The following is a 17,513-nucleotide window of genomic DNA, read 5'->3' on the forward strand; positions in this document are numbered from 1 at the left end:
CTTTAAATGTTTCTCCAGTTTTCTTATTCTTCCCTGCGTGGTACCGAACATTAGCATGAAGGAGTGATTTTGACGAGCGGCGCTGGAGGACAGGCGTGGAGAGGTCTGGGCAAAAGGACCCAGGGCGGGCTCTGGAGATGCCCTTCCTCCACTGCCGTCCTCCTCGCCTCCCACCGGTGCCGAGCACGGAGGCCTCGGGTCGCCAGCATCGCTGCAGGAGCCGGCGGGGCTGGTCCAGAGCGATGGTCTGGAGCTGCGCCGAGAGTCTGGCCCTGAGATTCCCCAAGGGCTGCCCCAAAGCAGGGCTCGGCGTCTCCCGAGTGCACTGGTTTAAAGAACCCAGGGGCCGCCCTACCTCTGTGGGCTACGGCCTTGGGCAGGCATTTTTGGGGTAAGAACAGGCGCTCAGAACTGGAGCAGAATATGGACCGAGCCCACCATGAACCATAGCAAAATGCATATTTTGTGAATAGACACTTTTTTCTGGGGAATCCTCAGCTCCTTCCATTCCCCCCCCAAAAAAAATAAAATGAAAGAAACCATGTTGCTTTAGGACTCCTTAGACTAAGAGAACAGATGAGAAATGGGGGAAGGCATCAGATTGCTTGAGGGAGGGAGAAATAAAGGACGGGTGATGTCGGTGGAGGTTTGAAGACTACGACTCCCAGAGGCCCTTGCGGCAAAATCCGAGCTTACTCCTAAAGTGACACATGTCGTAGCCAATAGTCAGGGGACATTGCCGAGTTTGCCCCGCCTCCACGACCAATAGGAGGCGTGGGTGGCGGTGCTTCCGGTACCCTCTCGGGACGGGGATCCGTGACGGTGAGGCGGGGCGCCCGCGGGAAGGCAATTTCAGTGGGGCAGTGAGATCTGAGGTATTTTGTCGTCACTCTGCGGGGACTGGCGGGGGTGGGAAGGTTTTGGCTGGGCGGGGAGGGGAGGGCGAGAAGAGATGTGAGCTGCGGAGGCTGGCGTGGGGCCCGCACCCTGCACCCCCCCTTACCTTCAGAGTAGGCTGTGCCTTCTCGTTCTCTGAGTAATGCTTCAGCGTTTCCCGGCCAGAAATTATCCTTCATTCTCCCTTCTCGCCTCTCACACGCTCCCTGATGCCGTCCGCCAGTGTGAGAAATACCTCATGAATATGGCCCACTTTCCCCACTGAAGTAGCTACAAACTGGTCTCACTTTTTTTTTTTTTTTAATATGACATTCAGACTGTTTAATGGCCCCTTTTGAAACCGAGTTTTTCTCAACTTCTTTCTTAGATTCCACCTGCACATTGTCACACGAGTGTGTGCTGGTTCCTCCAAATTCCTCGGCGGATCCTTTATGATCAGGGATATAAGACTGGAAAGGTACATTAATAGCAGATCATGTAAAGCCTTAAATGCTTTTCTAAGACTTTTTTGTTTAAGATTTATTTATTTATGCATACAAGAGCAGCGGGCGAGACAGGAGAGGTCTGCTGCGCCATGTGGGTTGCTCTCTGGCGGCCGGGGATTGAACTCGTGCTGCAGAGGCTGCAGATTGCTTCATAGTGCGGTGCTGAACCACTTGTGCCACCAGAGAGGCCCTTTTCTAAGACATTTTGAAAGAGCTTTTTTAATATAAGTAGGCTGTGGAGACTCCTCTAAGGTATTTGAGCTGAAGTGCAAAATGATTAGAGCTGTGTTTTTTTAAATTAATTTTTAAATTTTTTACATCATTGTTCCTTTTTAAACAATATTTGCTTCCCTCCACCCCCTCAGGTGTAGTCCCCAGAGTTTCCTTCCCCAGTGCACCCGTGCGCCATCACCTCAGTCCCCTGTGCTCCTCCCTCCCTCCCTCTGATCCCTCTCCCTCCTCCTCCCCTGCAGTTTGTCCCTGATTTATAATTGTCCGTTTTTGCTTTGTTGTGTTTTGTACTGTTATTTTTTTACACTGATGTCTTATTTGGTTCCCCTATGTTCTTCCTATAAGTGAAACCATCCGATATATCTCCCCCTTCTGGCTTATTTCACTGAGCATAATTCCTTCCAGTTCCATCCACGTTGCTGTGAATGGCATGAGTTTATCTTTTATGATTGCTGAATAATATTCCATTGTGTATATATGACACAACTTCTTGATCCAGTCATCTATTTTTGGGCATTTGGGTTGTTTCCAGGTTTTACCTATTGCAAATAGTGCTGCAATAAACATAGGTGTACAGGTGTACAGGTGAATCAATGTTTTTGTGTCCTTTGGGTAGATCCCTAGGAGTGGAATTGCGGGGTCGTATGGTAAGAGCTGTGATTTTCAAAGAAGATAATTCTGCCCAACCACACAGAATCTAGGCTCTGTGGGAGAGAAGAATGGTAACAAGCCAGATTGGCCTCTCTTTGTCCTTCCCTACAAAAAAGGGAGAGGTGGTCAGAATCTGCACTAGTAATGGACTGAAAGGATTGGAGCAGATTTTGCAATTATCATTAGGTGTTTGAGAAAAATAGGCCAAATTGCTTCCTGTTAGTAAAGATGAAAATACTAGTTTATTTTTTAAAGACTTCCACAACTTTATTCTGTCTGTCTTTCCCCCTGTTCACAAATTCTTACCCTCTGCTCTCCCTGGTCACACACTCTGTCAACGACATTAGACTACCATGGGTAGCCTAAAACATATAAATTGCCTGTGATATTGGCCCATTAGGAATTTTCTCTGCCCAGGAAAATGTATCATGCATTATTTATCAATAAGTCTTTTAAAAGTGCATAAGTAGATATTAAGGGAGAACATATATTATCTTATATAAGACCAGTGGTTTAGAGATGGCAGTTTTCTTCATCAGTGATGACAGGGAACTTATTTGTCCATTTAGCAAACCACTGATGAGCCACTTAATCTGACATCATGTGTAGAAGCAAAATGTTCATTTAAGTGAGAGATTCTAAGAGCAAGGACAAAGCTAGCAAAGAGGTATAAGGTATCACTTGCAGTAAGTTAAAATCACTAGGTAGTATGGGAGCAAATGCATTTCTTTGGATTTAGAGTTTGACATTCTGTCTTTGAACTCAGTAAAGCAGGATTGACAATGTTCTCTGCATTCAGTGATGCATATGGCACTGGTGCTTTGGGGAAAGGGGCTGTGATGAAGCAGTGGAAATGGGATCAGTTTGGGGTGAGTTAAGGAGAGAGTGGTAAAAAAAAATAGACATTGCAAATTTATACAAGTATTTGATAATAAGGTTAAACACCACTTATAGATATGTTTGTTGATCACTATATTATTACTTTGTAAATTGCCTGTTGGTATTTTAAATTTAGGGTGCTTATTATTTTTTTTTTTAAGATTTATTTTCTTTTTATGCATACAAGAGCTGGGGTACAGGCCAGAGGTGCCGAGGCAGTGAGAGGATTCACCAGAGACAGAGTGGGGAACAGAACAGGCAGACCTAGTGAAAAACACTGCTGAGGGGAGCAGCAGGCGAGTCAGGAGAGGTCTTTAGCTCCTTGGCTGGGGATCGAACTTGTGCTGTAATGGCTGTGGTTAGCTTCATAGGTTACGTCTTAACCCCTTGGGCCATGAGGGAGGCCCTGTTTGTTATCTTTTTAACTGGTTTATGAAAGCTCTCTATAAAGTATTTTAAATCTTCATTTCTTTCTGTTACAAAAGGTCTATTTGAATACAAGCTTATTAGGAAAAGTTTTTGTCAAAAATTAGATAAACAAAGAGTGTCACCCCTTACCTCTTATGCTACCCCACCCTATCTCAGTATCTGCCATCAATAGTGTATATCATTCCTGGTTTTTTCCTACATATTTATGTAAATATATAAAAAACACATGTACAGACATATAAAGGTGGAATTTTTTTCATAAATATTATGCGCATACTAGACATCTTGTGAATTTCTCTGCTCTACGTGGTAAGAGATTTTTCTGATATTAGTTCTCATAGAGCTTCCTTATTTTTTACTTAACTATTTCTATACTGATATACACTTATATATTTCTGTTATAAAGGTTGCTACAGTGAATATCCGTATGTGTGGATACATTTGGGTATTTCTGTAGAACTGTAAAAAGTCTTTGTTTTACATCTTAAATTTGGATCTTGAATCTATTTGGAATTTATTTTGTTGTAAAACATGAAGTGGCAAGATTCTTAACTTTTTGAAGCTTTGTTATCTCTCAAATAAAAATAATAGCCCTTCCTTTGGTGACTGTTAGAAGACTGTCACACCTGAATCCTAGGTGACAGCACCATGTTTGGCACACACTGGGCACATTTATTCCCTTGGTTTCCTTTTAGATAGTCCAGCAAATTCACATAATACCTGGATGTGTCTGTAGAATATAGTCTGTTTTTTGCATGTTCAATAACAATGACATCCTGATTTCCTTTGTTTTGACCTGTCTTACATCTCATAAAGGTTAAACATAACATTTTGCCATCAAAATTGATAGGTTTTTAAATTTCTTGGATCCTTAACTGCAATAAAAATTATTACTCTGCCAGATAGTGTGCACATTAGAATTAAATTTTGGCATTTAATTTTATAAGACTAATCTTTATATACACATTTATGATATTGCTGGATAGAATTGTTACATAGTCTATTTACAGGAAGGATTTGAGACAGCCCTCTACTGTATTGATCAACTCCATGGTGCACTTACTCATTTTGGGTTTTAAGAGCATCTTGTGTATTTTATCATAGCATCATAGTGGCTACATCCAAACATTGTGGTTACAGTAATTTAAAGAGACAGGATTAGTAGTCAGAGTGTACATACTTTTTGTTTACTTGATTCCCATGAATGGCTTACAGTTTTTACCAAGAACTGCCTACTAGAGGCATAGTTATTATTTTGCCTGTAGTTCTGATTATATGGTCAGGAAAGTCTAAACTAGAGGTGCCACCAAAATACAGTTAGGCTGCATAAATCATCCAGTGTAAAATCGAATTTTGCTCAGAAAATCATATAAACCTGTGGGGAAAAGGAAGATCTGAAATTTCATTCCAATTTTATAGATTTTATTCTCGTAACATTTTACTCATTAAATCTCAAAACTTGGCCTTATTTTTCAGGAAAAGAAAATTTGACAGCACTGCCAGCTCCTGGATTATGCTTGTCACTATGCTACATATTTTTAGTGCCAAATAGCCACTCCCTTTCAGCTGGGAGTGTAGAAGTATAAGATATTTTGGGACACCTCATTTTGACTTTACACTGGTTTTTTTTTTTTCCCTGCATTCTCATTTTCATTACTGTGTCTGAATTGAAAATGATTCATCATGGCTGTTTCTTAACTGTTTTTGTACCAAAATTAATCTTTCACAGTCTTTATTATTGGAACATTTTATTCTTACATTATACATTTATGTATCAGTTCACTGATAGAACTTTTAATTGAGGCGATTGATTGCCTTGTTAAATAAAGAATTCTTGGGCTTCCCCGGTGGCGCAGCGGTTGAGCGCTGGGTTGCGAAGCTGCCCGCGGCCTCTGCCGCGCCGGTTCGATCCCCGGCTGCTCCCCAGCCACCGGAGGAGGGTCCCACATGGCGCGCAGACCTCTCCTGCCGCCCGCTGCTCCCCTCAGCAGTGTACTTCGGTCCTTCTGCCTGCTCTGCTCCCTGCTCTGGCTCTGGTGAATTCTCTCACCCTCCCGTGCTTCTGACTGTACCCAGTGCATGTATAAACGAACAAACAAACAAACAAACAAATAAATAAATAAAACATGCCTCTATTTAAAAAAAAAAAAGAATTCTTATGATGTTAGCCTGGATTTGAAAGTGAACATTCAGATACTACAACTTACTCAGATAATGTCCCTTGTTCTTATACTGACCTTATGGATCTTAGATATGTGTGGACATACATGCATTCGGGTATACTAGAAATGAATGACATTTAGAGCCTGAGGCATTGGACCATTATGCTTTCCAAAGGCTAAAATCCAAACTAAACAGTAGATTCTGGCTGAATACTGAAGCAGAGCCAAATAGTGCAACTGGAAGCTCATTAAAGCAACAGTACAGCCTGGGCTCTGTACATAAGATGATGCGAGGAGAGGTGTTCTTGTTACATTGCTGACAGAACCTACATTGTAATAATCACCAGAAATAAAGATGTGGGTCCCCCCACCCCCGTCGCAGAACTACCTAGGAAGAAAACTTTCAGTTGCTAAGTACTATTTTTATAAAATGTTAAAATGATCATTTATCAACATTAATTGTCCTTATGATTTAAATAATAATGTGAGGCAATATGTATGGTTGCTTATGCTTTTTATTTTTTAACCATGTAAGAAAGGAGAAATGCTAGTTTATAGCTGCATTGAGATAATAAGTACTGGAAGGGGAGGGCAGCAAATCCTAATATAGTATCCCCATTGTTTCACTTATTTCTTAAAATCCTGGATTATTTAACAGCCTCAGAAAGTATGTCCAGGGGCCTCCCTGGTGACGCAAGGGGTTAAGCACCGCACTGTGAAGCAATCCGCAGCCTCTGCAGCACAAGTTCGATCCCCAGTCAGCCAGAAAGCAACTCACATGGCGAAGCAGACCTCTCCTGGCTCACCCACTGCTCCCCTCAGCAGTGTATTTCCGTCATTCCTCCTGTTCTGTTCCCCACTCTGTCTCTGGTGAATCCTCTCGCCCCCCACATCTCTGGCTTGTACCCAGTTCTTGTATGTATAAATAAATAAATCTTTAAAAAAAAAAAAGAAAGTATGTCCAGATATAATTCAAGGGCCTTTACTGACTCTGTATCATAAGGCATAATAATAAATATAAAAATAAAATAAAATGTAGTCAACACAACCCCTGGCAATTCTGTGACCCACTTGGCAATGCCTTATATAATGTAATGAAGTCAGAATACTCCATTTGAAAATACTTGCCAGCACTTATAATGTATGCTAAACACTGACAGGCATAAAATTTAAGTCTCATTTCTGCTCTCAAGGACTTTGTTAGTTGTGGAAATGGGATATGGTGATTGCAGTAGGAAACGGAAGGTGTCACCTAAGTAGTTTAGATTCCAAGGACTGTAGGAGTTTCTAGTTCATCTACTGTTACCTGGAGGCTAAAGAAGCCCTCTCAGAGGAGATGGCATTTAAGCTGGGCCTTCACCTGTCACTTGTTGGGAATGGGCCAGGCATCGTAACTCTGAAGATTAATAAGCAGAAATAAGATGGAGACACAGGTACATTCAAATGGGAAGTGTTTTGAATATCAGACTGAAAAAATCAGACTTGTATCCTCTAGGCCAGCACTGTCCAGAATTTTCTTTGATGATGGAAGTATTCTATTCTGCTCTGCCCAGTATGATAGTCATGGGCTACTTGAAAAGGGGCTTGTGTACTGAGAAACTGGATTTTTATTTTAATTGATTTAAATTTACATAGCACCTCTAGTAGGTGTTGTGCTGAATGGCACAGCTAAAGGCATTAGGTGACATCTAGCAGTTTTAAAGTTGATCAGTGCCATACCTAAAAGGGCGTTTTAAGATTGGTTTTATAAAAGATGGACTTGAGAAGAAAAGATAGATTAGAGGTAGGGAAACCAATTAGGAGTTGATTATTTAAGTTTAAGATGATAGTGCTCTGAGCCAGGATAAGAAGTAGTGGATTCAGGGCCTCACTGGTGGTGCAGGGGTTAAGTCTCGGCGCTATCAAGCTGTTGCCATCCACTGCAGCACAAGTTCGATCTCTGGTCCTTGGCCATGGAGCTGACAAACATGGTGCAGCAGACCTCTCCTGTCTTGCTTGCTGCTCCCCTCAGCACTGTATTTCAGTAGATCTGCCTGTTCTGCTCCCCATTTTGTCTCTGGTGAAACACATAACCCTCCCTTCCCCCGCACATCTGGCCTACACCCCAGTTCTTCTGTGCATAAATAAAATAAATCTTTAAATAAAAAGTACTGGGTTCAATAACAATTCTGAGAATTAATAGGACTCGGTAACTGAGAAAGCAGGAGAGAGAAATGTCCAACTGAGCCCCTATTTATTAGCCTAACCTAGTTTATAGTATTGTTTCAAGGAGCAAATGCAACAGAGAATGAAAATATTCTAAAAATTATTGTGACGTTTGAATACGACGAAGTAGAAATAGCAATAATGACTTGAGTGTCATTTCAGAATAGAGATAAAAGCCATTTTGAAGGGAGCTGAGGAAATAAGTGATAATAAAGTCAAGGATATAAATATCAGCTATTGATTTGTTAATGAAAGGAGAATAGAAATTAGATAGTAAAGATTTTTTCCAAACTTTTTAATTTGGAAACCTCTAACTTGAAAGTTGAAATTACCATAAGTACTGACATGGCTTCCATTTGGATTCAACAATTATTTTGCTACCTTTGTTTTATCTCTCTGCCTATCTATCTAATTTGTTGTTGTTAAACCATTTGAAAGCAGGTTGTAGTCACTATGACACTTTACCCCAAATTCTTCAACATGCATATTTTAGCAATAAGGACTTTTTCCTCTATAACCACAATACCATGTTCACATTTAAGGAAGTTAATAAGTCTGCAGTATCTTCTAATATCCATTCCGTGTCAGTGAGTGTTCTCTTAATCTGCCACGTTCCCCATCCTGTTAGCCCCTCACAGTATTGACCTGTGAAGGGTGTAAGTCTTTTATTTTGTAAAATGTCCTACTTTATGGATTTGTCTAATTATTTTCAGTGGTATAATTTACTTTCTTCATTATTTCAGGTAACCTTTGTTAGAAAGGATGGAGTTGGGGAAAGGGAGACTTCTCAGAACTGGGCTGAATGCACTGTATCAAGCAATACACCCAATTCATGGCCTGGCCTGGACTGATGGGACCCAGGTACTCCTGACTGATTTACAGCTTCACAGTGGAGAGGCTGCATTTGGGGACTCAAAGGTCATTGGACAATTTGAATGTGTGTATAAGGTGTCCTGGGCCCCGCATGGCACAACTGACAGGCCTGCCCTGCTCGCCGTCCAGCACGAGAAGCACATCAGTGTTTGGCAGCTCTGGCCCAGCACTACAGAGACCAGCCAGTGGCTGACATCTCAGACCTGTGAGATTGGAGTGTCACTTCCTATCCTCCCCCAGGGCTGTGTGTGGCACCCCAAAAGTGCTATCCTGACTGTGTTGACGGCACAGGATGTCTCCCTTTACCATAATGTTCACTGTGACAGTTCCCAGGTAAAAGCAGACATCAACACCCAGGGCTTCATTCACTGTGCATGTTGGACCCAGGATGGCCAGAGGCTGGTAGTAGCAGTAGGCAGCAGCCTGCATTCTTACATGTGGGACAGTGTTCAGAAGACTCTTCACAAGTGTTCCTTCTACCCAGTGTTTGAGGTGGACAGCTATATCCGCTCCATTGGGGCCACTGTGGACTCACAGGTCACCGTAGCCACTGAGCTCCCCCTAGATAAGATCTGTGGCTTAAATGCAGCTGAGGCCTTTGACACTCAGCTTTGTGGTGAAGACACTTGTTTACATACTTCACCGGTTATTGATGAAATATCCTCTGCGGATAAGGGGGCAGTCCCTCCTGAAACATCAGTTTCTCCCATTTCTTCTTCCTTTTTAGATCCTTTGGATCTAACTCATATACGTTTTGATAAATCCAGGTCTGAGGATAGTTCTCTTCTTTGTCTAAGAAAAAAGGGCCACTTCTCAGGAACTGGCTTTGATTCTTCACATTTGGTCCTTATAACCTTTGAGAAAGATGTTATTGGAACCAGAAAATTAGCCATTCCAGGTATTCTGGTTCCTGATCTAATAGCATTTAATCCTAAAGCACAGGTAGTGGCAGTAGCTTCTAATACTTGTAATATAATTTTTATCTATTCTGTCATTCCATCATTTATGCCAAACATCCAGCAAATTCAGTTAGAGAGTAGTGAAAGACCAAAAGGCATTTGTTTCTTGACAGATAAATTATTATTAATTTTGGTGGGAAAACAAAAAGCCACAGATTCAGCATTTCTTCCTTCTTCAAAATCTGATCAATATATCATTCGTTTGATTGTTAGAGAAGTAATGTTGGAAAAATTGTCAATAACATTGAGTGAAAGCCAGAGTGACTCCTCTCCTTTCAATACTCTGCTAAATATAACAAATAAAAAGCAGCTGATTAAAAGTCTGCCCCCAGATTTTTGTCTCCAAAACAGTTGGCTCTTGTCAACAGCTAATAACAACAGTCAAAGTGACAGGCCTGGACATACCCTTATTAAAGAAGTCAAAAGTCCTCCTTCCAGTATCCGTGATGACTTCATAGCCCTGGAAACTCTAGATGCTAAACCTCTTAACCAGCCGGAAATGCTGCCCAGAACCTGTAGTTCACCAGACCACACCAGCACCCTGGAATCTCCCAACTTGCTTCAAATGAAGAACTTACAAAGGGAAAAGGAAACTTATCAGCTGTCTAAAGAACTGGAAATTTTGTCTCGGAACCTGACTGAAGTACAGCAGTGTCTTTCTTCACTCAAAGACTTCCTGCATAACGGAAAGAAAATTTCTCCCACATATCCACTCTTTCAGGATCTGCCTTATGTTCACATCACTTACCAGGTAACTTCTCTTTTGAAGAGCTCACACTAAACATAAAAGCTCCTGCAGCCAGAGGGTACTGCAAGAAAAACCACTTGATGAGGAAGATGGTGTTCTAATGGAACTTTACTGAATGGGGCATGTTATGTTGCAAGCAAGTTGCTATACCCTTCTAGTATACCATCTGCCAGCATGCACCGCGATTATAAAATCATGTGCATGGTGTGGAAAAATGAATGACTCACTCATTCTGGCCACTTATATTCAGAAAAAAAGTTTTTTATTCTGTTATATTATTATGAAAAACCTTTTCCTTATGTAGTGCAGACATATCCATTTATAAGAAAGCTTCTATTTCCTGAAAAATGTAGATACAGTTATGTACACGTGTACGTGTACAAATACAATATAACATAAGTGGGACCATATCATATTTGTGTCATAAACACTGATTTTCCCCATTGAACTTGGCCCTGGCCGCCTCCCTAACCCCTGTCCCAGTAACCCACTTTAACCAGCAACTTAGTGCTTAGTGTGGATTCTTCCATATCTTACTTCATACTCACGTAATCTTGCACAGATCTTTGTATATGGGTGTGGCGGCAGAGTTGGTGGTGTTCATCACTGTTTTACCGAAATGGGGTCATATGGTGCACTCTATACTTCACGCTGAAAGTGTGCTTCTTCCTCAGCCATTGCCCTGTTGATGGACGCTTTGTTTTTAGTTCTTAGATACTCTAAACAGTGCTGCAGTAGTATTCGTATATGTATTCATACTTCTATTTCTGTTGGGTTGGTTCCCAGAAGTAGATAAGTAGATATGTAAATCATATATATTTATATATATAATTTTACATATACACATTCATACACTTCTACTTTTAATTGAGTTGCCAGATTGCCTTTGAAAGATGTTTTACTTAACAAGGCATCATCACATGCCTACCATCAACCTACGAGACTGTCCTTTTCCTCATATCCTTATCAGCCTGATAAATGTGAAGTGGTGTTTTACACTTTTTTAAATTTTTATTTCCTGTCTGTTAGTGAGTTTGAGTGAATCTTTATATTTTTGCCCATTTGGATGTAAATTGCCTATTTTTTTTTCTGTTGTATTGTAAGCTTATGTTATAGAAATTAATGTACATCATATAATACTCCAGATTTTCTCGCAATACTTTATTATTTTATTTTTTATATTTATATTTTAACAACTACATTTTTGTATATGGTATACTTCCATTTTCTGAGTTCGATAACCAGTTAAGCTAGAAGTATTATCAAAAATTCTTCCTTATCCCACTAAACTTGATCTACTAATTTTGTGATAGTTATATACATAAAAATAGAGGGATCTAATTTGGATATTCCATACTTAACTACTGTAATGCAGATTTCTTTTCTTGAACATTACCAGTACCACACTGATTTGATTATTGTGAGCTTATATATCTTCGTTTTATTTATTTATTTATTCATTTTTAAATTCTAGTTCAGACTTCCTTTTTTTTTTAGATTTATTTATTTATTTATGCAAGCACTGGGTACAGTCAGAAGCACGGGAGGGTGAGAGAATTCACCAGAGCCAGAGCGGAGAGCAGAACAGGCAGAAGGACTGAAGTACACTGCTGAGGGGCACAGCGAGCAGCAGGAGAGGTCTGCGCGCCATATGGGATCCTCGCCACCGGCTGGGGATCAAACCAGCGCTGCAGAGGCTGCGGGCAGCTTCACAGCCCAGCGCTCAACCGCTGCACCACCAGGGGAGGCCCTATATCTTCATTTTAAAACATGTTCACAGAAGTGTCTTTTAAAATGTTATTAGTGGATGTTTTTGATTTGTTCATCCTACCACCAATGGATACAGTTTTTCATCATTGAAATTGTTTCTCAGCATTCAGAAAGGGAGTAGTGATAATTTTAACCCCTTGATCTACCAGGGAGCCCCAGATGAATTAATTTTTAATGTGACTTTTAAAAATTTTTAAATAATTTTCTAAGTTAAATGAGTTTTGACAACAGCTTTTTTTTTTTTTTTTTTTTCCCCCAAAACCTCTGGTTCATATACAACCATTTAGAATAGTCTTTCCTGGTACTTTTTCCCCAATAAGGAAAGCATGAAGTTTCTTAATTATATCTAAAACAGCCAACCAGTTATTCCTTACTATCAATCTGTGTCTCAGCCTGCCAGTCATCATCCTATAGTGTTACTAGATCTTAGGAAGGCCATTTCCCTATGATAAAGACATAACCCTAAGGAAAGAACAGAGCAAAAAGAAAAGTAAATTTGGGAATATGTTTGGTTCTGATCCTTTTGTTGTTTCAAATAATATAAGGGAAAAAAGTCATTTAAAATTGAAAAGTAGGGCCTCCTGTGGTGCAAGGGGTTAAGTCTCAGCACTATGAAGCTATCAGCGGCCACTGCAGCACACCAGCCTGGCAGGGAGCTGACCCACATGGCGCAGCACGCCTTTCCTGGCTCTCCCGCTGCCCTCCTCAGCAGTGTATTTCAGTCAGTCTGCCTGTTCTGCTCCCCACTCTGTCTCTGGTGAGTCCTCTCACCCCCTACACCTCTGGCCTGTACCCCTGCTCTTGTATGTATAAATAAAATTAAATATATCTTTAAAAAAAGAACCAAAAACCTGAAATGTAGTTGGTAATAAGTAAGAATTGGTAAAAAATATTTATGCATTCTATAGTCAAGAAATATTAATAACTCCATTGCTTCTGCAATTAGTTTAATAACTTTTATTTTATATTTGAAGAAACCTGTTGTTGAAAAAAGAACCCTGCTTCTCTGCAATGGCAAACTAAGGCTCAGTACAGTCCAGCAGGCTTTTGGCCTCTCTCTTATCGAAATGCTGCATGGTAGGTAAAATTCAGAATTGTACCCAACCCACACCCTCCTCCCTCTACCACCTATTTCATAACTTTCACTGGTAGTGAAAACGAGGTATTCCAACCATTTGGAGATTAAACAGTTAATAAGTATTAGTAATTGCTTACTGTATACCCAGGCCTGTATAACAAAACATGAAAAATTTGGAATCTACCTTTAAGGAACTTAGAACCTAGCTGGAAAACCTAAACGTGCACATGAAAAAACTAGAAAAGTTACAAAGCCATAGATAAAAACTGTAAGGAATGACATGAACACCCATTGCCCTAAAACCTAAAGATCCTAACAGCCTTGCAGGGTCTTTCTTAAAGCACTTGTTGATTTAATATGCAGCACACTTTGGACATTCCTAGATGGTTAGGATCTGAGTCATGCCCGTGTTCCATCAGACAGGCGGGCAGTTTTGTTATGCTTCATTCTTTCCACTGTAACCACTACATTATAGCACCAGCATTTTTCCATTTTGATACATGCATTTTTGATATGATGTTATAATTGTCATTATTACTGGGTGGGGCTAATATTCCATTCTTAGGTGTACAGTGTTTTACTTTAGTATGTTTTCTTTAACATTTTAGTGTTACAAATAATACTTAATAAAAAATCGCTGTGTATTTTATGTTGTTTTGGGGGACAAAATCAAAAGGTGAGACACATTAGACTGGAAAGAACCAGAGAAGGTCCGGATCTGTGCTATGCTAGAGGCTCTAGGTTACCCAGAACAAACCAGGATTATCTGGCCTATTCTAGTCTTGGTGTAGTCAGCTCAGCCTCCTTGGGTGTATAAAGGTTGGTATGGATCTAAGGAATGAAGAAGTTTCCTTCGTGCTTGTTCCCAACATCACATAGTTTCTGGAAAAACTGGTGAATAGCTTGTAGATAATTAAGTAGGGACACAGCACACTCAATCCTTAACATGTGTGCACACAAAGCGTAGTTCTGAGTGATAAATGCTTAGCCTGGGTGAAAATGTATGTCCCTTAACTGTGAGTAAGTTGTTAGCGTCCCTTTCCTGCCATATAACCTGGCTCAGTACTTCCATCTTCCCATTCTCTGTAAACTTGTGATGCTTAGATTCAGTATTCTCTTCTACCTCTTTTCTTCCCCTAGAAACATCTTGTCAAGTTTCCTTTGTAGAAAGAAGTTTTCTTTCTAAGTTGCCTCTGTTTATTTTACTTTGCAGACTCCCACTGGATTCTTCTCTCTGCTGATAGTGAAGGCTTTATCCCGGTAACTTTCACAACCACAGAGGAAATAATCATAAGAGATGGCAGCCTCTAGATCCAGTGTTTTCAGAGCTCCCAGTCCTTCTCTTGAAGTTTTTAGAAACCTTAATTCCCAAGGTTTGGATGACTGTGCTAACCATTTAGGCAGTGTGGCTGGATATTGTTTGCGGAGTATGTGCTGCGTTGTTTTTCAGCTGAGACCATTACAGACACGATCTGTTTTCCACTGTGGACTCTCCCCAGCTGGGATTTGCACTTCACAGCAGTGAAGCACTTGCCGTAGTTGGCATGCCTGCTGCTCTCCTGCTTCCCCAGCCGAGGCTGACTGCTCTGTGGCTGAGCTCAGTCTTTATGAGATGGCTCAGAAAGTGGCTGCTTATGTATTTATGACTGCAGTTTTGTCTAAGGGCAGAATTCCCAGAACAAAACAATATTATGGTGCCATATGGATTGTGTTTTATTGTTTCTCTGAGGTTTTCTGTCCCTTGCCCAAAACTGTGTTAACGCTGTCGTAGAAGCACTTAAAAGGTACCTAACATTGTCATAGATCTTTTTCTTGGCTAAAGATGAGGGTAAGAAATGTTAGAGAAGCTGTGCCTCAGCATATCCTTTTTACCCCAAACCAGTAGGAATCAGCAAAGCTGGAAGGAAGACAATGATCAGATCACCTTATGCCCCCAGGGCTGACTTAGAACAGGAAGTATTTCTAGTGTTGGCTGGATCTCCCAGGATTTAAACCTAACCCTCTTGCTTCCTTCGAAAATTGTGATTTACATAGATCTAATACTCCTGAAGACTGGCCCTGAGCAAATTTCAAGTGTTTATAGACTCCTGGAGACTAGATCCATTGTTTTCAGCAAGTGCTGTTAGAAGTACAAAGCTGTGCACAGGTGAGGCCCAAGGCCTGCATTTGAGCTGCTACCACTTGTGATTTCTCGCTGATAAGCCTTTTTAAAAAAAAGTTTTCCAAAATTTTCCTATTTTTCTCCCAGTAATCAATTCCCCTCAATTTTCACTTACATTTTGATATTTCTCTTTGTCCACTATTTAACTTTTAGAGACCAGCCTAGAGTTTGTGAGAAAAAGTTCTTCAGAAAGTTGGAAATTTCAGTGACTCTAAAGTAGCTCTAAAAAGTGCCAATTTATTATAATTATGGGTTAAAGTACCAGCTTAGCATGTTGGAAAAAAACTTTTCTTCCAGCTTCAGATAGACACATCACTTCCACGGCCTTCAAATAGGACCATTAATTTCAGTTACTTCAGCATAACAAAATTGATCAGTGTGTGGCTAGTCAGAGCACATCTGCAGAGAAATTGTTTCAGTCTTCCAAGCTCCATTAGCACATATGTATCTCCTTCCCCCTTTCCCCCCACTCCTTTAAAATGATCTAGAAAGAAACATTGTATGCCTTGGGGACTCCTGTCTTCAGTTTATGAAGATGGAGCTGGGATAGAGAAGGAGGGAGGGCCCATTTGTGGTTCAGATGCATTAGACAGCTGCCAGGATAATGGAAGTGGAGGCCACTTGTCTGTACTCAGTTGCCTGATGGAGGCGGCTGAGGACAGTGAGGCCTGGCTCAATTTGCAAAGGAAGTATCAGGAGGGATGAAAGTACACTGTTGTGAAGCCCAAAGAGGGGGTTAGGCGGATTCTGAAGTGAGATCAGTGAGGTGCCCCAAGATAGATGTTATAATCACATTTCACTGATCAAAAAATTCTGTGAATGTATCTTCAATAAAATCACTAATGGTTGTGGCTGATTATTGCTGGTATAGAGAAATGTTCTTGATTGTGTGTGTATATATTTGGGTTCATATTTCACTTCTGGTGGACAGTCTAGACTACAAATTATTTCTTTTTCTACAACAAATCTGATTCCATGACATCTCTCAAAAGATTTTTCCTTGACCTTTGGCGGTATTATAATGATTGGAACAATAGAAGGTAATCCAGTATTTGCTGACTTTTGAGACAGGAAGAAAGTTAAGTTCTTCAGTGCTTAACATACTGAGAATATTTCGCATTTGGAAAGACATTATTTATACATCCCAATTTGTACCCAAATTTATTAAATTTTGTGTGGCTATTATTTGATACTTGCAGTTGATATAAAATACAGAATGGCTTAATAATAAGCTGAACCCCCTACCATTAGGACATCACCAGGAACCTTTCTAGCTCCTTCTGTGCTCCTCCTTGATCCTTCTCTCTCCATCCCAGAGATAACTAACTCTTGATTGTTGTAATTATCATATCTTCTTTCTTTTTAAAAAAGTTCCACAATAGCCACTGTAACTCTTTGGCCTAAACTCTTTGGCCTATTTTGAACTTTATATAAATGGTATTGTATATATAGTTTTGTGGGACATGCTTCTCTTCATTCACATTCTTTCTAAGATTTGTTCTTATTATGTATGTATTCTATTACTTTCACTGTTCCAGAGTTACCACAATTTATTCATTTTTCTATCATGCACATTTGGAATGTTTCCTGGTTTTTATTTTTGCAGTTATAAACTGTGTCATTCAGAATATGCTACTAAATGTTTCCTGATATAGGTGTTTGAAGGTATCTCTAGGGTCTTTTGCCTGAAATTGCTGGATCACAGGGTATGTATGAGTTCAAATTATTTTTCAGTATTGTTATATCAGCCTTCACTGAGCAGCAGTGTACCAGAGCCCTTACTAGTCATGTTCAAAGCTTCTTAATTTATGACATTCTAGTAGTTTTAAATGGTATCACTGTGATCCTAATTTTCACTTCCGTACCACCAAAGACCACACACCTTTCATGTATTTATTAGCCAATCAAATTTTTTGCCCAAATTTCTCTTGGGTTGTCTTTTTCTTGTTGATTCGTAGGGATTCTTCACATGTTCTAAATGTTAT

General features: G+C 40.2%; 1 protein-coding gene across 2 annotated transcripts; it reads left to right on the forward strand.

The window, feature by feature from the left end:
- The first annotated feature begins 813 nt into the window (after positions 1 to 813).
- WDCP (WD repeat and coiled coil containing) lies at positions 814 to 16,981 on the forward strand. 2 transcript variants are annotated; one of them, XM_054701323.1, is made up of 5 exons: positions 814 to 875; positions 1,265 to 1,354; positions 8,683 to 10,522; positions 13,264 to 13,366; positions 14,581 to 16,981. In XM_054701323.1, the coding sequence occupies exons 3-5, from the start codon at positions 8,702 to 8,704 to the stop codon at positions 14,676 to 14,678; spliced, it is 2,022 nt and encodes a 673-aa protein (XP_054557298.1). In that variant the 5' UTR covers positions 814 to 875; positions 1,265 to 1,354; positions 8,683 to 8,701; the 3' UTR covers positions 14,679 to 16,981. The 2 variants fall into 2 exon arrangements, with proteins under 2 accessions (XP_054557298.1, XP_054557299.1); XM_054701324.1 differs by lacking the exons at positions 13,264 to 13,366; positions 14,581 to 16,981 and adding an exon at positions 12,017 to 13,024.
- The last annotated feature ends 532 nt before the right edge of the window (positions 16,982 to 17,513 follow it).

Source organism: Talpa occidentalis, unplaced genomic scaffold (assembly GCF_014898055.3).
Source record: "Talpa occidentalis isolate TD23 unplaced genomic scaffold, MPIMG_talOcc4v2.1 talOcc4.5, whole genome shotgun sequence".
NCBI lineage: Eukaryota > Metazoa > Chordata > Mammalia > Eulipotyphla > Talpidae > Talpa > Talpa occidentalis.